Consider the following 20652-nt stretch of genomic DNA (forward strand, 5'->3'; position numbering starts at 1 on the left):
AAATGAGATGGTTTTCTACCAGCTTGCGCTAAACCTTGCTGGAACACTTCAGCAGGTCTAAGACAGAAATATTGGCTAGAGAAGATGCTAGTGTGTACATGGGGCCGGCAAGCAGATACACGGTCATTTTTGCAGTCAGAACATAGGTGTTCTGCAAAGCAGTTATCTCGTCTGCATTTCGTCAATGCAATGTAGAGGAGACCCCATTGTGAGCAGCACTAAAACATAGACTAGATTGAGTGAAATGAAGGGAAGTTGCTGCTTTACCTGGAAGGTGCCTGGTCCTTAGATAGCGAGAAGGGAGAAAATAAACTGGCAGGTATCATACTTTCTGCGATTGCATGGGAAGGGATGTGGCGAAGTGTTGGGAGTGGAGGAGGAATGGATCAGGGTGTTCCAGAGGGAATGGTCCTTTGATTAGGCTGACAAGGGAAGGAATATATGTCTGGTGATGGTGGAAATGACGGCTTGTGATCCTTTCGGATGTGGGATGGAAAGTGTGGATCTGGAGGACACTTTCAGTGTAGTGGAAAGGAAGAGAAAGAGTGAGGGCAGAAGTGCACAACATGGATTGGGTATAGCAGAGGGCCCTGTCAACCATGGTGGTGGGGATCCCTTGATGAAAAAGATGGATGTTTCTGCAGCCCGCTGTAGAAGGTTTCATAATCAGAACAGGTGCAATAGAGATGGAGAAACTAGGAAAGTGGAATGGAGTCTTTACAGGAAGCATGGTATGAGGATATATAGTTCAGGTAACTGAGGGAGTATGTGGCTGTTTAATGGATATTGGTGGCTAGTCTACCTCCAAAAGATGAGCCAGATATGACATACTACTCTCAAATCCATGCTCATTCTCTTTGAGCTCATACTTGTGCTGATGCTCAGTTACTATTTATTGTAAAGATCCCAATGATTTCCCTCCCATGCCTGATAGAGATAGTTGACTGCAGTTAACTGACTCCCTGCCTGCTTTAAATTGTGGAATGACATTTGCAATTTTGTAATCCAAAGGCAAATCCTGATGTAGAGAGCTTTGGAAATTATGACTGGTTCCGCAATTTCATTATCTATTTCAAAACTCTTGGATGTAAGCATTAGGTTTTGGAGAATTGTCTACCCTCAAGTTCCATTATTCTCTCCATTATTTATTTTGATGTAATTATTTATTAAATCCATTGAGTTCCTCTCAAGGTTAGGTTCCCTTGTATTTTGTCCCTTTCTTGTAATGTGGAAATCAATACAAGGCACACACTTAACCAGTCTGCTATTTCTTTTATTGTCCATTGTAATCTTGCTATATCTGTTTCAATGGAATACATATTCCTCCCTTTCTCAAGGCTTCTCCTCTTAGCTTTGATATTGCCTCATTTTTCTCCAAATAAAATGCTTTCTTTAGTTTTCTAATTACTTTATATAGCTGTTCTGCCCAGCAGTGTCTCCTGTGCACTTGAGCTTTCTACCTCATTTAATCACTTAAGTGCATAAGTAGTTTTTTTTTTCATTTTAGGGGTGTGCGTTGGTTTTATTTTCATGAAAAAAACTAATTTGAATATTTGTTATTATTTGTAGATTTATCTTTTTAACAATCCAGCCTAGTTTATGGTGATAAATCCATGTCCCCTTGGCAATTGTAAATTCAATTTAAACTTTAGTTTGTCACTAATCCTACTCCTTCTCAAATCTAATATCAAATTCCATATCGTGGTCCCCACTAGCAAGATTTCCCTAGCTGTTAAATTATTAATTACTTCTGCCCATTATTCATCACTAAATCTAGCTTGATTTAGTTTATTGTGAATCAGTTGATTGCACAGTGCTTACGAGAGGAATAGGTTAATACATTATCATGATTTACTGTATCTGTGCTTTGAGTGCGTGCATGTTTTTTTAATAAAGTTAGTATTTCTTTTAATAAAGTTAGTATTTCTTTTGGCAGGGAATGGAGTGAACTTTCCTACTCAGTCATATTCATTGGGTTGTGTTTGCTTGCCAACTTTGGGGTACTTTTGCTGATTTGCATTCTCCCCAGAGCTGACTTAGATTTTCGTGGTTGGACTAAATGTATCATATATTTCCACTTCTAGGTGGATACCAAACATGACTCATTCAGATTAGGATTTACCTCAAATATGTTTAAGCCATATCTCTTGGTGGGAATCTTGCTCTGTCATCTTTGACTTTTCCATTCCTAGAACATGTATTGCATTATTAATTGCATTGCTTTTATTGATGAGGAAAGGAAGAAATAATAATGCAATTTATATTTTGTGCAGTGTATGAAACATACTGATTCAGTCAGACCATGCCACGATAAGAGTCCTTCATCTTTGATTGCCCATTATCAGGTCAGATGCTAGAAGGATATAAATAATAGCCCAGACTTACTCATTGTGTATGCTCTCTTTTCAGATTTGAATTGCTGTAGTGCCCAATTGTATTTTCACTTTAACTGTGAAACTACTTCCCAGTGTTTTGGCCAGGACTGGCCCACTTCATTTTCTCAACAAGTTTGCACATGAAGCACTGGACACAAAGCAGCAAAGTCACTCAATACTCAGAAGAAAGTAATAAATTGACAGATTTGGCCAGGCCACTCAGAATGCAGTGAACTTATTTCAGAATGATATATTCTCTAGTTACACAAGCCAATTTTAATCAAGTAAATATTTCAGATTTACACTCAAATGTTGCAGTTCATTTTGCAAAAACTAATAATTACCAATACTTCTGATAACCAAATATATCTTGGCCTTCAAACAATGTTGTTTTGCAAACACACAATTGCCATTTTAAGGGCAGACAAAATAAACAAAACACTCTGAATCTCAACAGAAAAGATTTTGAAATCCAAGTTTTTGCCTTTTTTTAACCATTTTTTAAAACTGATTAAACAAATCACCCAATAACGTAGCTTCCCCCACTTTTCCTAATCCACACTGTTTAGAAACGGAGTAGGAAACAGCTAATTGGCTTTTCAGAAATACAAGTGTAATTAGTTTGTTAATTGTTTAATCTAAATTAAACAAAGAGAACACAGCCCCTATATCGGATCCGATACCCCAAAGTATTTTATAAACAGTAGGCTATTTCTGAAGCAGACTCACTGTTGTCTATGCAAAAACACTAGATAGTTTGTGCTCTGCCATGTTTCACTAATAGAAAATAAGTACAAGATAAATGCACTCATTTTTGGTTCAGGGAGAAATTTTGGCCAGGCCACCAGTAAAGTTCCTGCCCTTTATATTCTGAGCATGTAATTGAGCCCTCAGATTTAATGTTTCATCTGAAGGATATCTGTTCCAACAATGCATTTCAGTAGTGCATTCAGGAACGCAGCTCACCACTTTTCATAATCAAGTAGGGATGGTCAATTAATACTGACTCAGCCAGTGAAGCCCTCATGAATGAAAAGACAATTGTGTTTAAATCTATAATGCAGTTTGAATCTATGATATTTTTGTTTGAGAGGAGTGTGCTACCAAATGGGTCAGATAGATAGCCCACCTCGATCACTTTTGATACCTGAACATTTAAAAGCCATATAAAGTCTTATTAACCTGTACTCTATAAGAGTGCAGCTCGAAGAACACTCAGAAAGTAGCCCACTTGATTAGCACCCATCCTCCACCTTAAATCACTTCACAACTGGCACAACAGGTCTACAATAATGGACCACATACAGTATGTACTGTATCACCCTCACTCAAATCATCAACAACTTTTAATTTTGTGACCTTTGCTGCCCAAGAAGGACAAAGGTTTCAAACACACGAGAAAACCTCTAAAGAGCATCCTGGTGCTGGCTTTTTAAGTGCATACTTGCTTCCTCCTCCTGACTAAAATTTCCCAGCTGCTGGGCTGTACCAATTTTCACCAACATTATTTGTATAACAATCTGCAAATTTCCAAAACTCACTCCCCTTCCACTCCATCATTTACATGTAACTTTCTAACAGGAAAACAGGCCTCCAGATAGTTTTCTGTCTTCCTCCTAGAAGATATTTGATTTGTGTCTTCTGCCCAGACACTGGTAATTAAAATACATCCCAGAAACTGTTTTCCCATTCTGGATGTTAGTATTCCTCATCTTCACGTTTCTCATTTTCATTTAAGCCATCCTGGTTTAACTTGGGCTGGACAATGATACTAACCATTTTTTTATTATTGGACTCTACACAGTTGCCTCTTAAAGCTTTTGAAGACGCTGAGTATTTTGGGTAAAATATGCATGAAATCAGTTGGAGAAGAAAGTTTGAGCAAGTGAGCAGTGCATATTAATTTAGTAGGCCTGTTCTATAAAAAGGCACAGGTTTTCTTGAGGGAATGTTCTGTCCATTTTCATGTTTTTGAGTGTTCCCTTTTTAATCTTGTAATTTATAAATGGTGGGGCAGTGTAGAATGAGTTAGTGAATTCATCTTATGATTTGCACTGTAAAGTAACATTTTCAAGATTCAAATAGTTGTACACGATCACTAATTAATTGTGTTAAGTGTAACCTTTGTTTAATTTCAGCAAATCACATCGGACTATTTTGTCTCATTACCTTTCTGTGGTAAGCGCTGTTTAGCGCGATGGCGAGGGAAATGGGCACGCGTAGAGGTAAGTGTCCACCAACTGAAATGAATCCAGGTCTGATTTTCTTGGCTATTTTTATCTTTTATCATTAGCAGGGAAGATAGTATTTTTCCCAGTTATCTTTCCTTTTTCTATAAAATCTCTCTCATCCTGGGGTGCAGCACCAAAGCACTATGTTTTCCATTAGATTGTCACCTTTCAGATGAAGTTCAATTTAGTTAAATGTGAGATGCTGGAAAGGCAAATTGGAGCAGGACTTGTACACTTAATGGTAAGGTCCTGGGGAGAATCACTGAACAGAGAGACCTTGGAGTGCAGGTTCATAGTTCCTTGAAAGTGGAGTCGCTGGTAGATAGGATAGTGAAGAAGGCGTTTGGTATGCTTTCCTTTATTGGTCAGAGCATTGAGTACAAGAGTTGAGAGGTCATGTTGTGGCTATACAGGACATTGGTTAGGCCACTTTTGGAATATTGCATACAATTCTTGTCTCCCTGCTACAGGAAAGATGTTGTGAAACTTGAAAGGGTTCAGAAAAATTTACAAGGATGTTGCCAGGGTTGGACGATTTGAAGTATAAGGAGAGGTTGAATAAGCTGGGGCTGTTTTCCCTGGAGCTTTGAAGGCTGAGGGATGACCTTGTAGGGGTTTGTAAAATCATGAGGGGCATGGATAAGATAAATAGACCAAGTCTTTTCCCTGGGGTGGGTGAGTCCAGAACTCTTGGGGATAGGTTTAGGGTGAGAGGGGAAAAGATATAAAAGGGACCTATGGGGCAGCTTTTTCAAACAGAGGGTGATACGTGTATACAATGAGCTGCTAGAGGAAATGGTGGAGCCTGGTACAATCACAGCATTTTAAAGGTATCTGGATGAGTGCATGAATAGGAAGGGTTTGGAGGGGTATGGGCCAGGTGCTGGCAAGTGGGACCAGATTAGGTGAGATATCTGTTTGGCATGGACGGGTTGGATCAAAGAGTCTGTTTCCGTGCTGTACATCTGTATGACTCTTTGAATGTTCCTAAATTATCTGTCACTTCCATTTTGCTAGACTGCTGGACTGTCTTAACCTGTGGTCAATGGCTCAAGAGCTCTGCTCTATTTTTTGTCATCATTGCTTTCCCCGTAGAATACCAGTGATTTTCATCCTCTCCTCACTACCCTGATTCAGGAATCTAACCAAAAATGTACTCAAATTTTTTAACCATACAAGTCCTCCTTACTAACATCTAAGGGCTCCTGTGAAAATTGGGGGAACTGCCTCATAGATTAGTCAAACACTACTGAGGTGGAGACTTCAATCTTCATCACCAAGAGTGGCTCAGCAGCATCACTACTGATCAAACTGGTTAAGTCCTAAAGGGGAGTAGTTCAAAGAATCAACAAAAGGTAAAAAGATACTTGACCTCATCATTACTTATCTCCCTGCAACAGATACATCTGTCCATGACGGTATGAGGTAGGAATGACCACCATATAGTCCTTATGGATATGAAGTCTTTTCAACACATTGAGGATGCATTCCATTGTGTTGTGTAGGACTGCTGATGTGCTGAATGGGATAGACTAAAACAGATCTAGCAACTTAAGACAGGGCACCCATGAGGCACTGTGGGCTATCAGCAGCAAAATTGTACTCAACGTAATCTGCAACCCGAGTTAATATTTCGGGTTGAGTGACCCTTCCACAAATGCTGCCGGATCTGCTGCACTTTTCTGGCAATCTCTGCTTTTGTTTCTGATTTATTGCATCTGTACTTCTTCTGGTGTTTGTAATCTGCAACCCTGTGGACTGACCTATCCCCAACTCTCATTACCATCAAGCCAGGGTATCTACCCTCGTTTGATGAAGATTGCAGGAGGATATTCCTGGAACTCCCTATCAATATTGTGAGTGTACCTGCACCAAATGGATTGCAGTGATTCAAGAAGACAGCTCACCATCACCTGCTCAAGGACAACAATGGCTCAGCTAGTGAAGCCCAAATCCCATGAGTTTTTTTAAAAAGTTGGCTTTCTTTCTATTGACACTAGAGAGTAGTACGGTGCTTAGTATAGTGTTGTTTGTGAGTGATGTACGTGAGTTTAAATTCCAAATATCTTGTGCCACCAGTAAGTGTTGTCAAGTTGAGGACCAGGCAGTTCTGTCTGAAAAGAAAAATCAGAGGGCCTTTTATCCTGATAGTGAAGAAATATTTCGTAGTACATGCCTGCTGACAAAACTGTATCTTCCATAAAATTAATGATAACATGACAGTGAAATAGGCTGGAAGAAATGAGTGACAAACTTATGTTCCAATGTTCTGAAATAATGAAGGGATGTTGCCATCTATGGAACCATGTCCTAACAACAGTGAAGAAGTTGAACTCAGTGGAAGCAAAGTTTTAAGTTGGAAGAAAACCGTTCCCAACTTTGGAGTATACAGAACGCTGCTCCTCGATGTGACAGTTGAAACAGCTGATAGTCAAAGAGTACAAAATTCAAGAATAATCTTACATACTTGTATTACAGAAATTACAGTGATCTGGATGTATTAAATAGATTGTTTAAAACTTCATAACGATTGTACAGCATTTAATATGCGACATGTTTCTGTTGATATTCTTAATAATTTAAATGCCTTTTTTTTAAGATTACCAATGTACATGGGACAAGAGTTGTGGACATTCTGTTCTTAGATACTGGAATAGTTGCATCTATTGCAGTGTCAGAGCTAAGGGAAATTCCATCTCCACTTCTTCATGATTTTGTATCCATTCCACCGCAGGTAATGGTGATTATATGAAGCACTTTTTCTACCATTACAATGTATTAATAAAGTGCATACAGCATAGCAAAAGCCATAAATTCAGCCCAACGTGTCTGTACAAGCTTCGCCCCACTTCCAATCTGCTTCACCTAACCCTATCAATGTATCCTTTTATATTCTGAAAAAAGATCACTGGACCCAAAACGTTAACTCTGATTTCCCTCCACAGATGCTGCCAGACCGGCTGAGCTTTTCCAGCAATTTCTGCTTTTTGTTTCTGATTTCCAGCATCCACAGTTCTTTTGGTTTCTAATGTCTTCTTTTTCCTTCTTTAATATCTTGGTTCCCCTTCAGACAGCTTATGTTGTTTGTAATAAACCATTCCTGTCCTAACATTCTAACCACTCTGAGTAAACAAATTTCTCCTTCATTCTTAATTGTATTGATCACTAACTGTTTTAGAATCATGACCACTGGTTCTGGTCTCAGAAGTGGGAAATATTTCCTATGTAAAGTTCATGAAAACTTTTCATAATCTTCAAGGTTGCCTGTAAATCATTTCTGGAGAAAAGAGACCCAATATGTTCAGCCCTTCCTGATGGGGAATAATCCTTCAGATCTGAATTTTCAGTTAATATTTTCACCATCCCAAGTAACTCGATAACCTTTTTATGATGTGGAGACCTGAAATACACACAACACTCTACAAATGTCTAGTCAAGGTTCAATATCCATTAACATCACTTCTCTGATATTCAATTTTTTATCTATATAAATGAATCTGTATGTTTGGATTTGTGCTGTTCCATTCATTATAAATTACAACACTTCTTTAGTGAATTGTGTACTTATACCAAAATTCCTGTTTTCTATTATTGGTTTTGACAATTATCAACCAACCAAAATGAACACCACCATTTATCACTCTTGAAAATAATTGGTAAATTATGGATCTGTTGGGCAAATTATTGATGTCTTTCTGTATTTTGGTGCCATTTCCTCTTTTTCACTTACACTTTCCATTTGGTGTGATCAACAGTTATGAACTAATTGTTGACTCTAAGTGATTGATGTAAACTGTGAACAACAGTGGTGTCACCATTACTACTTGTGGATGATCTCAACCCAAAATTATTATTGTAATGGATAAGACAGCAGTGCTTAGACAGCAACTTCAATTTTGAAATAAATTGGGGGTGAAGTTTCTCCTATTCAATAAACATGGTCATGTGTTTCAAATAAATTCAAAACTCTAAATGAAGCAAACCAAAGGCATTTCTCAGTTACAGAAAAAATGTTATGCTCTTCACGAGGTATTTTCTTGCTGTTTATCATTTAGTAAATCTGTTTTAAAAATTATTTTTAAAAATGAAATTCATTTCATTGAGTTCAAATGCATGGATGCAACTTAGTAAATATTATTTAAATGGAGGGTAACTGCAGAAATCTGCAATACAGAGGGATCTGAGTCCCTTTCTATATGAATCACAAAATGTTAGTAGATGGGCACACTAAGTAATTGGGAATGCAAATGGGACATGAGCCTTATGCTTCTCCTCCCCCCCCCCCCCCCCCCCCAAAACCTTTGCTATAAAGTAGGGAAATATTCATACAACTGCACAGGACATTGGTGAGACCTCATTACATTTTGAAAGTTTGGGTAGTCTTTCTTGAGAAGGAATACATTTGCATTGGAAGCAGTTTGCAGAATGTACACTAAGCTGGTTCCTGGGTTAAGGCATTCTCTTGTGATGAAAAGTTGAGTAAATTGGGCCAATAGTCATTGAAATGTAGAAGAAGGAGAAGTGAACTTAATGAAACTGAGGGAGCTTAACAAGATCGATGTTGAGGGGATATCTCTCTTGTGGAAAAATCTAGAACGAAGGCACAGTTTTAAAAACATAAAGGTTCTCTCCTATTTAAGACAGATGAGGAATTCTCTTCCACAAAGAACAGTGAAGACTGGTTCACTGAATTAATTCAGGGCTGAGTTTGACAGATTTTTGATCTATAAGGGAGTCTGGCGTTATGAGGGACTGGCAAAGCTACAATTATTAGCTATGACCTTATTGACGGATTAGTTTGGTTCAAAGGACCAAGTGCCTTCATCTCTTATGGAGGAATTGTGTATGTACATATAATGCCTAATCCCTTGCTGAACTGTCTCCCTTCTGGAAGCAGTTCCTCATGGTTTGGTATAATTTTAGACACTGGCAACCCTTTAGGGCATCCTGCATATAGCATTGAATCTAAAAGGCTATTACCTCTTAGAAAGAAAACAAAACAGTTGAGTTTGATCATGCCTTCTGAGTTTCCCAATAACACATTTCAGAAGGGAGCACTGGCTTGTACCAAGAATAAAATTTGTATACAGAGGAACCTCGATTATCCGAACAAGATAGCGAGGTCCCTGATGCTTAGCTAAACAGTGTTATCCGAACATTTGATTATCTGAACATTCAATTATCCAAACAAAATACTCCTTCCCATGTTGTTTGGATAATCGAGGTTCCTGTGTATTTTCAAAGGCTACATTTTCCTATTTGATTATGTCAATTGTTTCCTTCTCAGGCCATTAAATGCTGCTTAGCAGACCTCACGTTTAATATAGGCATGTGGACTCCGGATGCAGTACTGTGGCTTAGAGACACTGTGTTAAACTGCTGTGATTGCAGCATTAAGGTCAGTGTGGGATGATTGTGTTACTGAAAGACTGCCTTTTAATTTGATGTCAGTGATTTTTGTCTGAAAGACTTGGGTGTAATTGTGTTTTTTTTAAATATTTCCAGGTTGTGAAAGTTGATGAAGCTAAAGGACTAGTTCATATTTACTTATTTACTTCAAAGAATTTTCCTAATCCAGAGCGGAGCATTAATCATAAAATAACAAATGCAGATCTGTGGAAGCACAGGAAGGATGTTTACCTGAGTGTTGAACGGAATTCTACTACTAGCTTTCCAAGCAATAAGGGTGATGCAAATATTGCCTCAGAGTTTGACACTAAAAGCCCAGTTAAGGACTTTGGGATTGCATCTATCAAGATGATTGCCCCACACATTGTTCACAATGTGCTTCCTTCTCCATTTGTTCTGCCACAGCCTGGTGAGCACATGGATGTCTTCATTTCAGTTGCTTGTCATCCAGGGCACTTTGTTTTTCAGCCCTGGCAGGAACTGTACAAGCTAGAAGTTCTCATGGAAGAAATGGTTCTCTATTACAACAGTACTGAGTGGCAATCTGTGCCAATAGAAAAGAACAAAATATTTGTTGCCCAACTGGATAACAAGTAAGTTTATAAATAATTTACTGTAAGCTACCGTGAAGTACCAATATTAACAGCAAGTGCAGATATGTCTTTCCAATGCAGGTGGATGTACCAGACTCTTCTGGTTACTTAGCAAGATCTGATGCAACATTTACTGTTATGATCAATAGGTTCTTGAGTCTTCGTTACGTACCAGAATTTTTAAAAAAACACTTTGTTTTGAAAGTGACAAAGAGTACTTGGCTAACTCACTATTTCATTTCAAATAATTTGCACAAAACAGCAGATTTGACTTGTGTAAAAATAAACTTCATTATTTGTAGTGCAAAGTGTTTCTAAGATTTATGTTGAGGTGTGTTATAACAACTGCCTGGAAACCCTAAAAGTACCAGAGTTCCCTATGCACACACTGATGTGGGTTCATGTATTATCTGGCTTGGTACCTGTGTATTTATGCCTGAAAGCACAAAAGGATTGATTTAACAAGGAAGAATACGTAAGAAGCTGCAGGCTTGTTGTGATATATCTGTAAAAGTATAAATAGTACTCTCTAGAATAGTAGCATAGGTTAAGGTACTTCTTCACATGAGGAGTTTTTTGGTGACAAAGTGTCACTTTCACTTATCGTCTCCTATCTCATGGGAATGGTGCTACAAGGTGAAATTTTACTTCCAGAATTTAGCTGCACAATGTCACCTGCTATTTGAAGAAAATGCTACTTTGTTGGGGGTGACCTCCTTCGGTTCAGCTTAAGCTGAGCTCTCATCTATTTGTTCAATGAGTCTAAAAGATCCCATGTCATTATTTCAGAAGCAGCAAAGAGTCCCCTGGTATTCTGCCAAATATTCCACCCTCAACCAATGTCATCATAAAATAACAATTTAACAGTCTTTCATTTTATTTCCTGTTGTTCCTTGTAAATTGGCTACTATGTTCACTTCAGACAAGGATGCTCATCAAAAGTAATTCACTAGTTGTGAAACAGTTTGGGATAGCCTGTGTGTACCTGAAACTATTTACCTTCCATATAATGTTTACAATACTGATGTTACCAGTGGTTGTTTTTTCTTGCTGCTGTGCTACATCAGTCAAAATTACATATGTATAGGATCCAATTTCTATCGAGCTTAAGGTGTTAATTCATTTGGATCTTGACCTTACACCCTGCAGTTGAAGATTGCATGGCTTAATAACTTGTGATGGCACTACTGAACAGCAAATGCATTGAACATCTGTGTCGATATTGATTGCCAGTAGATTCATCTGGTCAAAATAATTCAGATTGTTACAATCTGAATTGAAGTCAAGAGTGACTTAGGAATGACTAAAACTGAATTTTGGGTTCATTGTAATGATTCTGAGTATCTTAGCTGTACAGATAAGGTTCAGTCTACAGTCTGTGTTTGTTTAATCTGGAACAATAATTGAGGTATAATATTGTAATGTTACAATACAGTAAATTAGTTACAGGTCTACATATCAACTAAAATAAGTGATTTTAAACATGATCCGTATACACAATCCAACAATGCAGCCTGCTCTTCCCACTAGTATGTTGCCACCTTCCAAGTATCATCACCAGTAATTAGAAAAAAGATACAACTAAAAGCTGAATGTGAAACAATTATAACAATATTGCACGCAATTCTGGTCTCCTTCCTATTGGAAAGATGTTGTGAAACTTGAAAGGGTTCAGAAAGGATATTGCCGGGGTTGGAGGATTTGAACCACAGGGAGAGGTTGAATAGGCTGGGCTGTTTTCCCCTGGAGCATCAGAGGCTGACGGGTGACCTTATAGAGGATTATAAAATCATGAGGGGCATGGATAGGATAAATAGACAAGGTCTTTTCCCTGGGGTGGGGGAGTCCAGAAGTAGAGGGCATAGGTTTAGGGTGAGAGGGGGAAGATATAAAAGAGACCTGAGGGGAATTTTTTTCAGGCAGAGGGTGGTACATCTATGGAATGAACTGCCAGAGGAGGTGGAGGCTGGTACAATTGCAACATTTAAGAGGCATTTGGATGGGTATATGAATAGGAAGGGTTTGGAGGGATATGGGCCAGGTGCTGGCAGGTGGGACTAGATTGGGTTGGGATATCTGGTCGGCATGGACGGGTTGAGCCGAAGGGTCTGTTTCCATACTGTACATCTCTATGACTCTAATAGATGAATTAAAAACTCAGAAATTAGTAAGTGTAACCTAATAGCCAGCATGAAGACATAATTGCACAGTTATCAATACTGAGAACTAATAATCCATGGAGATTTAAAGAGATGGACCCTGGTAACAAAAATTTGATCCACTATGTCAATTTCGACCCAAAAGGAGTGGTTCACCCTAATCTATCTTTTCAGCTTTTGTCCGTATTCTGTGGGTTGCACTGTTCAAGGGGCATACCCCAAGAATCTCTTAAATGCAGTGAGGGATTCTACCTCTATCACCCATTCAAGCAGTGAGTCTCAGATCTCCTACCACTTTTCTGGGTGAAAACATTTCTAGTACATCCCTATAAGACTATAGCCACGCACAAGCCACCAGTTCCTCCATGGGTGATGAACAAATCATCTCTTTTAAATTATAGCACATGCTTACTGTGTTTTTAAAAAAAAATGTAGATGCCATGTACTTAACTCACCATGCATTTCAAAATAGATTAACTGAAGCATTGCCTCAACTTTTGCCAACTATTCAATGCCCAAATTTTATTCACCTGTTAGCTAATAGGCCCTTCAACTCTGTTCAGGCCTCCTATATTTTGGAAATCTTCTAAACTTGAATTAAACTTCACTTCAGTCCTCCTGTTGGAAAGAAAACAACCCTAGCCCATTCAAACCTTACTCATGGATAAAGTCTCCATTCCTGACAATGTCCTGAAATTTCCTTGCTATCTTCTGTCATGTGATCACATCTTTCCTGTAATTTCCCTGCTCTTGTATTTTGCATTTTGATTAATAAATAAAAATGCCCTGCCATATCCAGATTATCCAGTTGTCGTGCTACCTTTACCAATCTACAGATTTGAAACATAAGCTCTTCCATTTACCCACACTCCTTCATGCCCCTATTTTTAATGAAAATTCTTTTATTAGGATTGCTATCCCCAAATATTTTACTCACACTTCTACAGGTTAAATACAATTTCTCAATTTTCTCATAGCCAACCATCAATTGATGTCTACCTGCAAATGGCAGCTTTCTTTCTCACTCTCAACCTTCCAAGAAATTTAAGTATCGCGTACCAACTTCTTAATTATGTCCCAAACTCTAGCATCTGAATTATTGATCAATGTGTACTTTGAAAAGCAAGACACGTAGTATCTTGCTTTTTGGCTGAGGATCCTGGGATTATATTCATTGTAGTTTAGAAGATTAAGGGGAGATCTAATAGAAACTTGCAAGATAATACATGGCTTGGAGAGGGTGGACGCTAGGAAATTGTTTCTGTTAGGCGAGGAGACTAGGACCCGTGGACTCAGCCTTAGAATTAGACGGGGTAAATTCAGAACAGAAATGCGGAGACATTTCTTCAGCCAGAGAGTGGTGGGCCTGTGGAATTCATTGCCACAGAGTGCAGTGGAGGCTGGGACGCTAAATGTCTTCAAGGCAGAAATTGATAAATTCTTGATGTCGCAAGGAATTAAGGGCTATGGGGAGAATGCGGGTAAGTGGAGTTGAAATGCCCATCAGCCATGATTGAATGGCGGAGTGGACTCGATGAGCCGAATGGCCTTACTTCCGCTCCTATGTCTTATGGTCTTATAAACCTGCAGGACTTCATTGCAAACAACCTGACAGTCACAAAGTACCCATGTACCCTTAACTCTTCTTGCTTGTGAGTCAAATTTGGATCCAACTTGTTGCTTGTCCTCTAATCCTATGGTCTTTACCAACCCACCTGCTATGTGAGATCTTGTTGAAAATATCAATATGCTGTTTCAAATGTGCTACCCTTATTGATTTTTCTCAAATTTTTAATCCTAATAGTCAGATCCAATCTTCCTTCATTCCTGATAAAGGGCTTTTGCCTGAAATGATCCTCTGATACTGCCTGACCTGCTGTGCTTTTCCAGCACCACTCTAATCTGGACTCAGATACAATCTTCCCCCTAAGAAATTGCTGACTGCCCATGATAATTCATGCCTTTCCAAGTGATGATTTATACTTTTCTTAAAATGTTCAAGTAGTTTTCCCACCTCCAGCATTAGGCTGACTGGCCTAAAAAGTATTCTGTTTCTCTTCCTTTCTTTGTAAATAGTGGAACAATGTTAGGAGTCCTCTGGTACCATACCTGTAGCCCTGGAGGTTTCAGGGAATGACAGTCAGAATCCCTAATTCCTCCCATGTACCTCTAACTCTGCTAGGTCTGGAAATGTAGCCATACTTTCAGATACAAAGGCCTGATTTCTCTCCTTTCACTGCTTTGCTATCATTTCATTCTCCTGTACCAATGACACTGTCTGCGCTCGCGCTCTCTTTTGTGAAAACAGACACAAAATATGTAATAAGAACCATGCCTATATTTCTGCCTTCACATTCAAGTAACCTTTCTGGTGTCTGATCAACCTTACTCTTTTTCTTCAGTTAATCTCTTGCACTATTAGTATTTATAAAACAACATTGGATTTTACTTGGTTTTACTTAGCCGTATTTTTTGTGCCTCCTCTTTCCTAACTTCCTTTTTACCTTCATCCTGCATTTTTTACAGCCCCAGGCTCTCGGCAGTATGGGCTCTCTGTGTCTAACATAAGGCTTGCCTTTGTTTTTGCCTTCCTCTCTGCTATTTGTCATCCATTGAGGTGTAGATTTGTTTTTCTTACAACATACTTGTTTAGAGCCTCCAATCCTTGAATGCCTTATACTGCTGTGACACTTCATTTACCATCACATTTCTAGTCCATGTTTTCCAAATCAAATCACAGCTTAGTATAATTCGCCTTTTTCAATTTCAAGCATTTGCTTTGCTCCATGGATTGGTGGTAGATTGGAATGTGGAGTTGGGGGCTGTGATTGTTTTGGTGGGAGCAGGCTCATGACACAAGCACAAGTAGGACATTGATCCTTTCATGTCTGGCCCACCGTTCTTCTCAGATCATGGCTGATTTGGCCTAGGAATCAACTCCTCGATATTTAAAATATGTAACTACCTTCTCTTTAAATACTCCGGTGATCCAACATCCACAACTCTCTAGAGTTGAAAATTTCAGATATTTGCTACATACTGAGAGAAAAAATTCCTTCACGCTTAAAAATGTTGGTATTTTGGAGGTGGTGGTGCTGGGCGGCTTAAAACACATCAAGGTGGATAAATCACTCACCTGATCAGGTGGAACCTTTAGGGGAAGCAAGGGAAGAAATTGCTGGGCCCCTTGCTGAGATATTTGTATCATCAATAGACATAGGCACGGTGTCAAAGACTGGAGGTTGGCAAACGTGGTGCCACTATTTAAGAAAGGTGGTAAGGACAATCCAGGGAACTATAGACCAGTGAGGCTGACATTGGTTATGGGCAAGTGTTCGGAGGGAATCCAGAGGGACAGGATTTACATGTATTTGGAATGGCAAGGGCTAATTAGAGATAGTCAGCATGACTTTGTGCATGGGAAATCATGTTTCATGAACTTGATTGAATTTTTTGAAGAAGTAACTAAGAGGATTGAGCGGTGGATGTGATCTATATGGACTTCGCTAAGGCATTCAACAAGGTTCCCCATGTTAGACTGGTTAGCACTGTTAGATCACACAGAATACAGGGTGAATAAGCCATTTGGATACAGAAGTGGCTCTGAGGTAGAAGGTGATGGTGGAGGGTTGCTCTTCAGACTGGAGGCCTGTTACCAGTGGTGTGTGACAAGGATCGGTGCTGGGTCCCTGCTTTTTCTCATTGATTTAAATGATTCTAATGTGAACATAGTGGGTATAGTTAGTAGGTTTGCAGATGACACTAAAAGTAAAGGTGTAGTGGACAGTGAAGAAGGTTACCTTAGAGTACCACGGGATCTGGATCAGCTGTGCGAATGGACTGAGGAATGGCAAATGGAGTTTAGTTTAGATAAATGAGATGGTGCATTTTGGAAAGGCAAATCAGAACAGTATATATACACTTAGTGGTAAGATCCTGGGGAGTGTTGCTGAACAAAGAGACCTTGAGAGATTCATAGCTCCTTGCAAATGGAGTTGCAAGTAGATAGGGAAGGGAAGAAAGCGTTTGGTATGCTTGTCTTTATTGGTCAGTGCATTAAATATAAGAGTTGGGAGGTCATTAGTTTGGCCACATTTGGAGTGTTGCATGCAATTCTGGTCTCGCTTCTATAGACAGGAGGTTGTGATACTGTAAAGGGTTCAGAAAAGATCTACAAGGATGTTGCCAGGGTTGGAGAGTTTTAGCTATAGGGAGATGCTGAATACATTGGGGCTATTTTCCTTGGAACATTGGAGGCTGAGGGGTGACCTTATAGAGAATTATAAAATCATGAGGGACATTTTCTGTGGGGTGGGGGAATCCAAAATCCGAGGACATAGGTTGAGGGTGAGAGGGAAAAGATATAAAAGGGACTTCAGGGCAACGTTTTCATGCAGCGGGTGGTGCCTTTATGGAATGAGCTGCCAGAGGAAGTGGTGGAGGCTGGTACAATTGCATTTAATAAGCATCTGGATGAGTATATGAATACAAAGGGTTTAAAGGGATTTGAGCCAAATGCTGGCAAATGGGACTAGATTTATATAGGATATCTGGTCAGCATGGACAAGTTGGACTGAAGTGCTGCATACCTCTCTGACTCTGTCTCAATTTAAACATGTTCTCTTATTCTGTAACTCTGTCCCATGGTTTGAGATTCCCCCATGATTGGAAATATCACTTTAGCATCTTGTCAAGCCACCTCAATCCTGTATATTTCAATAAAATTACCCCTCATTCTTCTAAATTCTAATGAGTAAAGGTCTAACATGGTAAGCAATTTTTGACCAGTCAGCCCCCTCTCAGGAATCAGCTTAGTGAATCTCTTTTGAGCAGCCTACAATGCCAGTATATTCTTTCCTAATTACAAGTAACAAAACTACACACAGCAGTCCAGTTACAGACATTTGTAAGAAGACTTAACTATTTTTAATTTCCAATTCTTAGCAATAAAGACCAAAATTCCATTTGCCTTTTAATTATTTGCTGCACCTGCATGCTAACTTTTTGTTTCATGCACAAGAACACCCAGGTCCCTCTAAACTACAAATTTATGGAGTCTCTCTATTTAAATAAGTCAGCCTTTTGATTCTTCCTACCTCTCACTTTCCTACATTAAACTACATTTGAAGAGTTTTTGCCCACTTACTCCTCTTACTGATTTCTCATGTCCTCATCACATCTTGCCATTATCACATCATGCCCTCCCACTTATTTGTGCATCATCAGCATCATACTGTGCATCCTCCTCCAAGTCATATGGATAGTAAATAATTGAGTTCATCAGACTGATTCCTCTGGCGTTTTGAGCTGTCTTTCAATCCTAAAAAAGACCCATCACTCCTAACTCTGTCTTCTGAGTGTTAATGCTTTGGAAAGGATACAGAAAAGTTTTACCAGAATGTTGCTTGGTGTGGGGGATTTTAGCTATGAAGAAAGTTTGGATAGAATGGGTTTGTTTTCACTGGAACACAGGAGGTTGAGGGGTGACCTAATAGAAGTTTATAAGATTATTAATGGCATGGATAGAGTAGAAAGTATGAGTCTCTTTCCCCAGGGTGGAGGGGTCAGTTACTAGAGCACAGAGTTGCAAGGTGCGGGGAGAAGTTTTAAAGAGATATGTGAGGCAAGTTTTTAACACAAAGGGTAGTAAGTGCCTGGAACGTGTTGCCAGAGGGGGTAGTGGAAGCAGACACAATGGCAGCATTCAAGAAGCACATGGAATTTTACATGAATAGGAAGGGGACAAAGGGATACGGATCCGATAAGTGTAGCCAGTTTTCATATGGAAGTGTAAAATGTGGCAGCGCAGGCTTGGAGGACCGAAGGGCCTGTTCCTGTGCTGTATTATTCTTTGTTCTTTGTTAATCCTCAATCCATGCCAATGCATTATCCTCAATACCATGAGCTCCTATTTTGTTCAGTAATCTTTAATGTGGCACCTTATTAAATGCCTTTCAGAAATACAAACACATTACATCTACTTGTTCTCCTTTACTGGCTCTGCTTGTTATCTCCTTATAGAACTCCAGCAAATTTTTCAAGCACAATTTCCCTTTCACAAAAACCATATTCACTCTAATTTTGTTAAGCTTTTATAAATGTCCTGCTATTTCATCCTTAATACTGGATTCTAGCATTTTCCCAGTGATAGATGTTGGGTTAACCAGCCTATAGTTTCCTGCTTTCCATTTGGTGGGCGGCACGGTGGCACAGTGGTTAGCACTGCTGCCTCACAGCGCCAGAGACCCGGGTTCAATTCCCGCCTCAGGCGACTGACTGTGTGGAGTTTGCACGTTCTCCCCGTGTCTGCGTGGGTTTCCTCCGGGTGCTCCGGTTTCCTCCCACAGTCCAAAGATGTGCAGGTCAGGTGAATTGGCCATGCTAAATTGCCCGTAGTGTTAGGTAAGGGGTAAATGTAGGAGTATGGGTGGGTTGCGCTTCGGAGGGGCAGTGTGGACTTGTTGGGCCGAAGGGCCTGTTTCCACACTGTAAGTAATCTAATCTAAGCTAATTTAATTTCCCTCCCAGCTTGAATAGTAGTGTCATATTAGCAGTTTTCCAATCTGCTGGAACTATCCCAGAATCCAGTGATCTATGGAATATTTCGACCAGTGCCCATTATTTCTGCAGCCACTTGCTTTAAAACCGTAGGATGGAGGCAATCAGGTCCTAACGACGTGTCTGCTGTTAGTTTGTCAAATATTTTGTTCCTCACTTTTAAAGACTGTTGCATGATATTTCCTGCTATTGATTATCTGATAACTTGGGATTGCAATGTCCTCCACTGTGAAAATTGACGCATAACATTGATTTGTTATCTGCTACCTCCCTGTTCCCTGTTGTTAATCACCTAGTCACATTCTCCAAGGGTCCCTTTCTCACTTTAGCTACTCTTTTATTTCATACACCCATGGGAGTGCTTGCAGTTTTTATATTTCTAATGTACTTTCATAATCATTGTTTTTCTCTTCTTATTGTCTTTTTCATCATCCACTGATGGCTTCTACAAGTTTACAGTCTTCTGGTCTTGACCTTTGTGCCTAATTTTCAATTGGATATTCTCCTTGACTGCCTTTGTTAATCATAGTTGGTTTACCTTTCTTGTCCGATCATCATTTTTTCACTGAGAGTTAAGAAATATTCTGTTTAAACGTCTGCCACAGCTCAGCCATTGGCCTTTTCCTTCGCATGTTTTCCCAGCATGCTTTAGACACCTCTTCCTTCATAACTATGTAATTGGCCTTATTTAGGTTGAGGACACTGGTTTGCAACCTAGAACCACTCTTCCTTAAGATGAATTTAGATTCTACCATGCTGTGACTACTGCCCCAAGAGGATTCTTAGCTATGAGATCTCAATCTTAATCCTATCTCATTACTCGGTCTAAAGTAGTCTGTTCCCATGTAGGTTGTGCAGTTGTTCTAAATCAATCCCTGATTTACTATTTTAAAGAAAAATTCTTCCATGTTATGCTTTGTCCAGTCAATGTGCAGATTAAACTCACCCACGACAGTTGTAATGCGTTGTTACATGTCTCCATTATTTATTGATTTATACTTTGTCCTCCAGTGAGACATCTCTTCAAGGCTGATAGACATTTTTCTACCCATGGGATCTTTCCCTTGCTAGTCCTTGTGTCCAAATTGATTCCACGTCATGATCAATTGTGCCAACATCACCACCCAGCACTTCACTGATTCCCTCCTTTACTAACAATGCGACTGACTATTGTTATCCTCCTTACCTACTACTCTTAATTTGATTAGATTAGATTATTTACAGTGTGGAAACAGGCCCTTCGGCCCAACAAGTTCACACTGACCCTCCGAAGAGCAACCCACCCAGACCCATTCCCCTACATCTATCCCTTCACCTAACACTACGG

The 20652-nt window shown here is 39.4% G+C and overlaps 1 protein-coding gene across 1 annotated transcript in view; it reads left to right on the forward strand.

Moving 5' to 3' along the window:
• LOC122564384 (tudor domain-containing protein 7-like) overlaps positions 1-20652 on the forward strand; it is a 122355-nt gene that overhangs the window by 95055 nt on the left and 6648 nt on the right. Inside the window, exons 12-15 of the mRNA XM_043719169.2 lie at positions 4514-4600; positions 7206-7340; positions 9894-10004; positions 10112-10608. Of these exons, the coding sequence (XP_043575104.1) occupies positions 4514-4600; positions 7206-7340; positions 9894-10004; positions 10112-10608 (830 nt within the window). The remainder of the gene's footprint in view (positions 1-4513; positions 4601-7205; positions 7341-9893; positions 10005-10111; positions 10609-20652) is intronic.

The sequence above is a fragment of the Chiloscyllium plagiosum genome, unplaced genomic scaffold (genome assembly GCF_037043375.1).
Source record: "Chiloscyllium plagiosum isolate Xiang-an unplaced genomic scaffold, Cpla_swu_hap1 HiC_scaffold_2, whole genome shotgun sequence".
Taxonomy (NCBI): Eukaryota; Metazoa; Chordata; class Chondrichthyes; order Orectolobiformes; family Hemiscylliidae; genus Chiloscyllium; species Chiloscyllium plagiosum.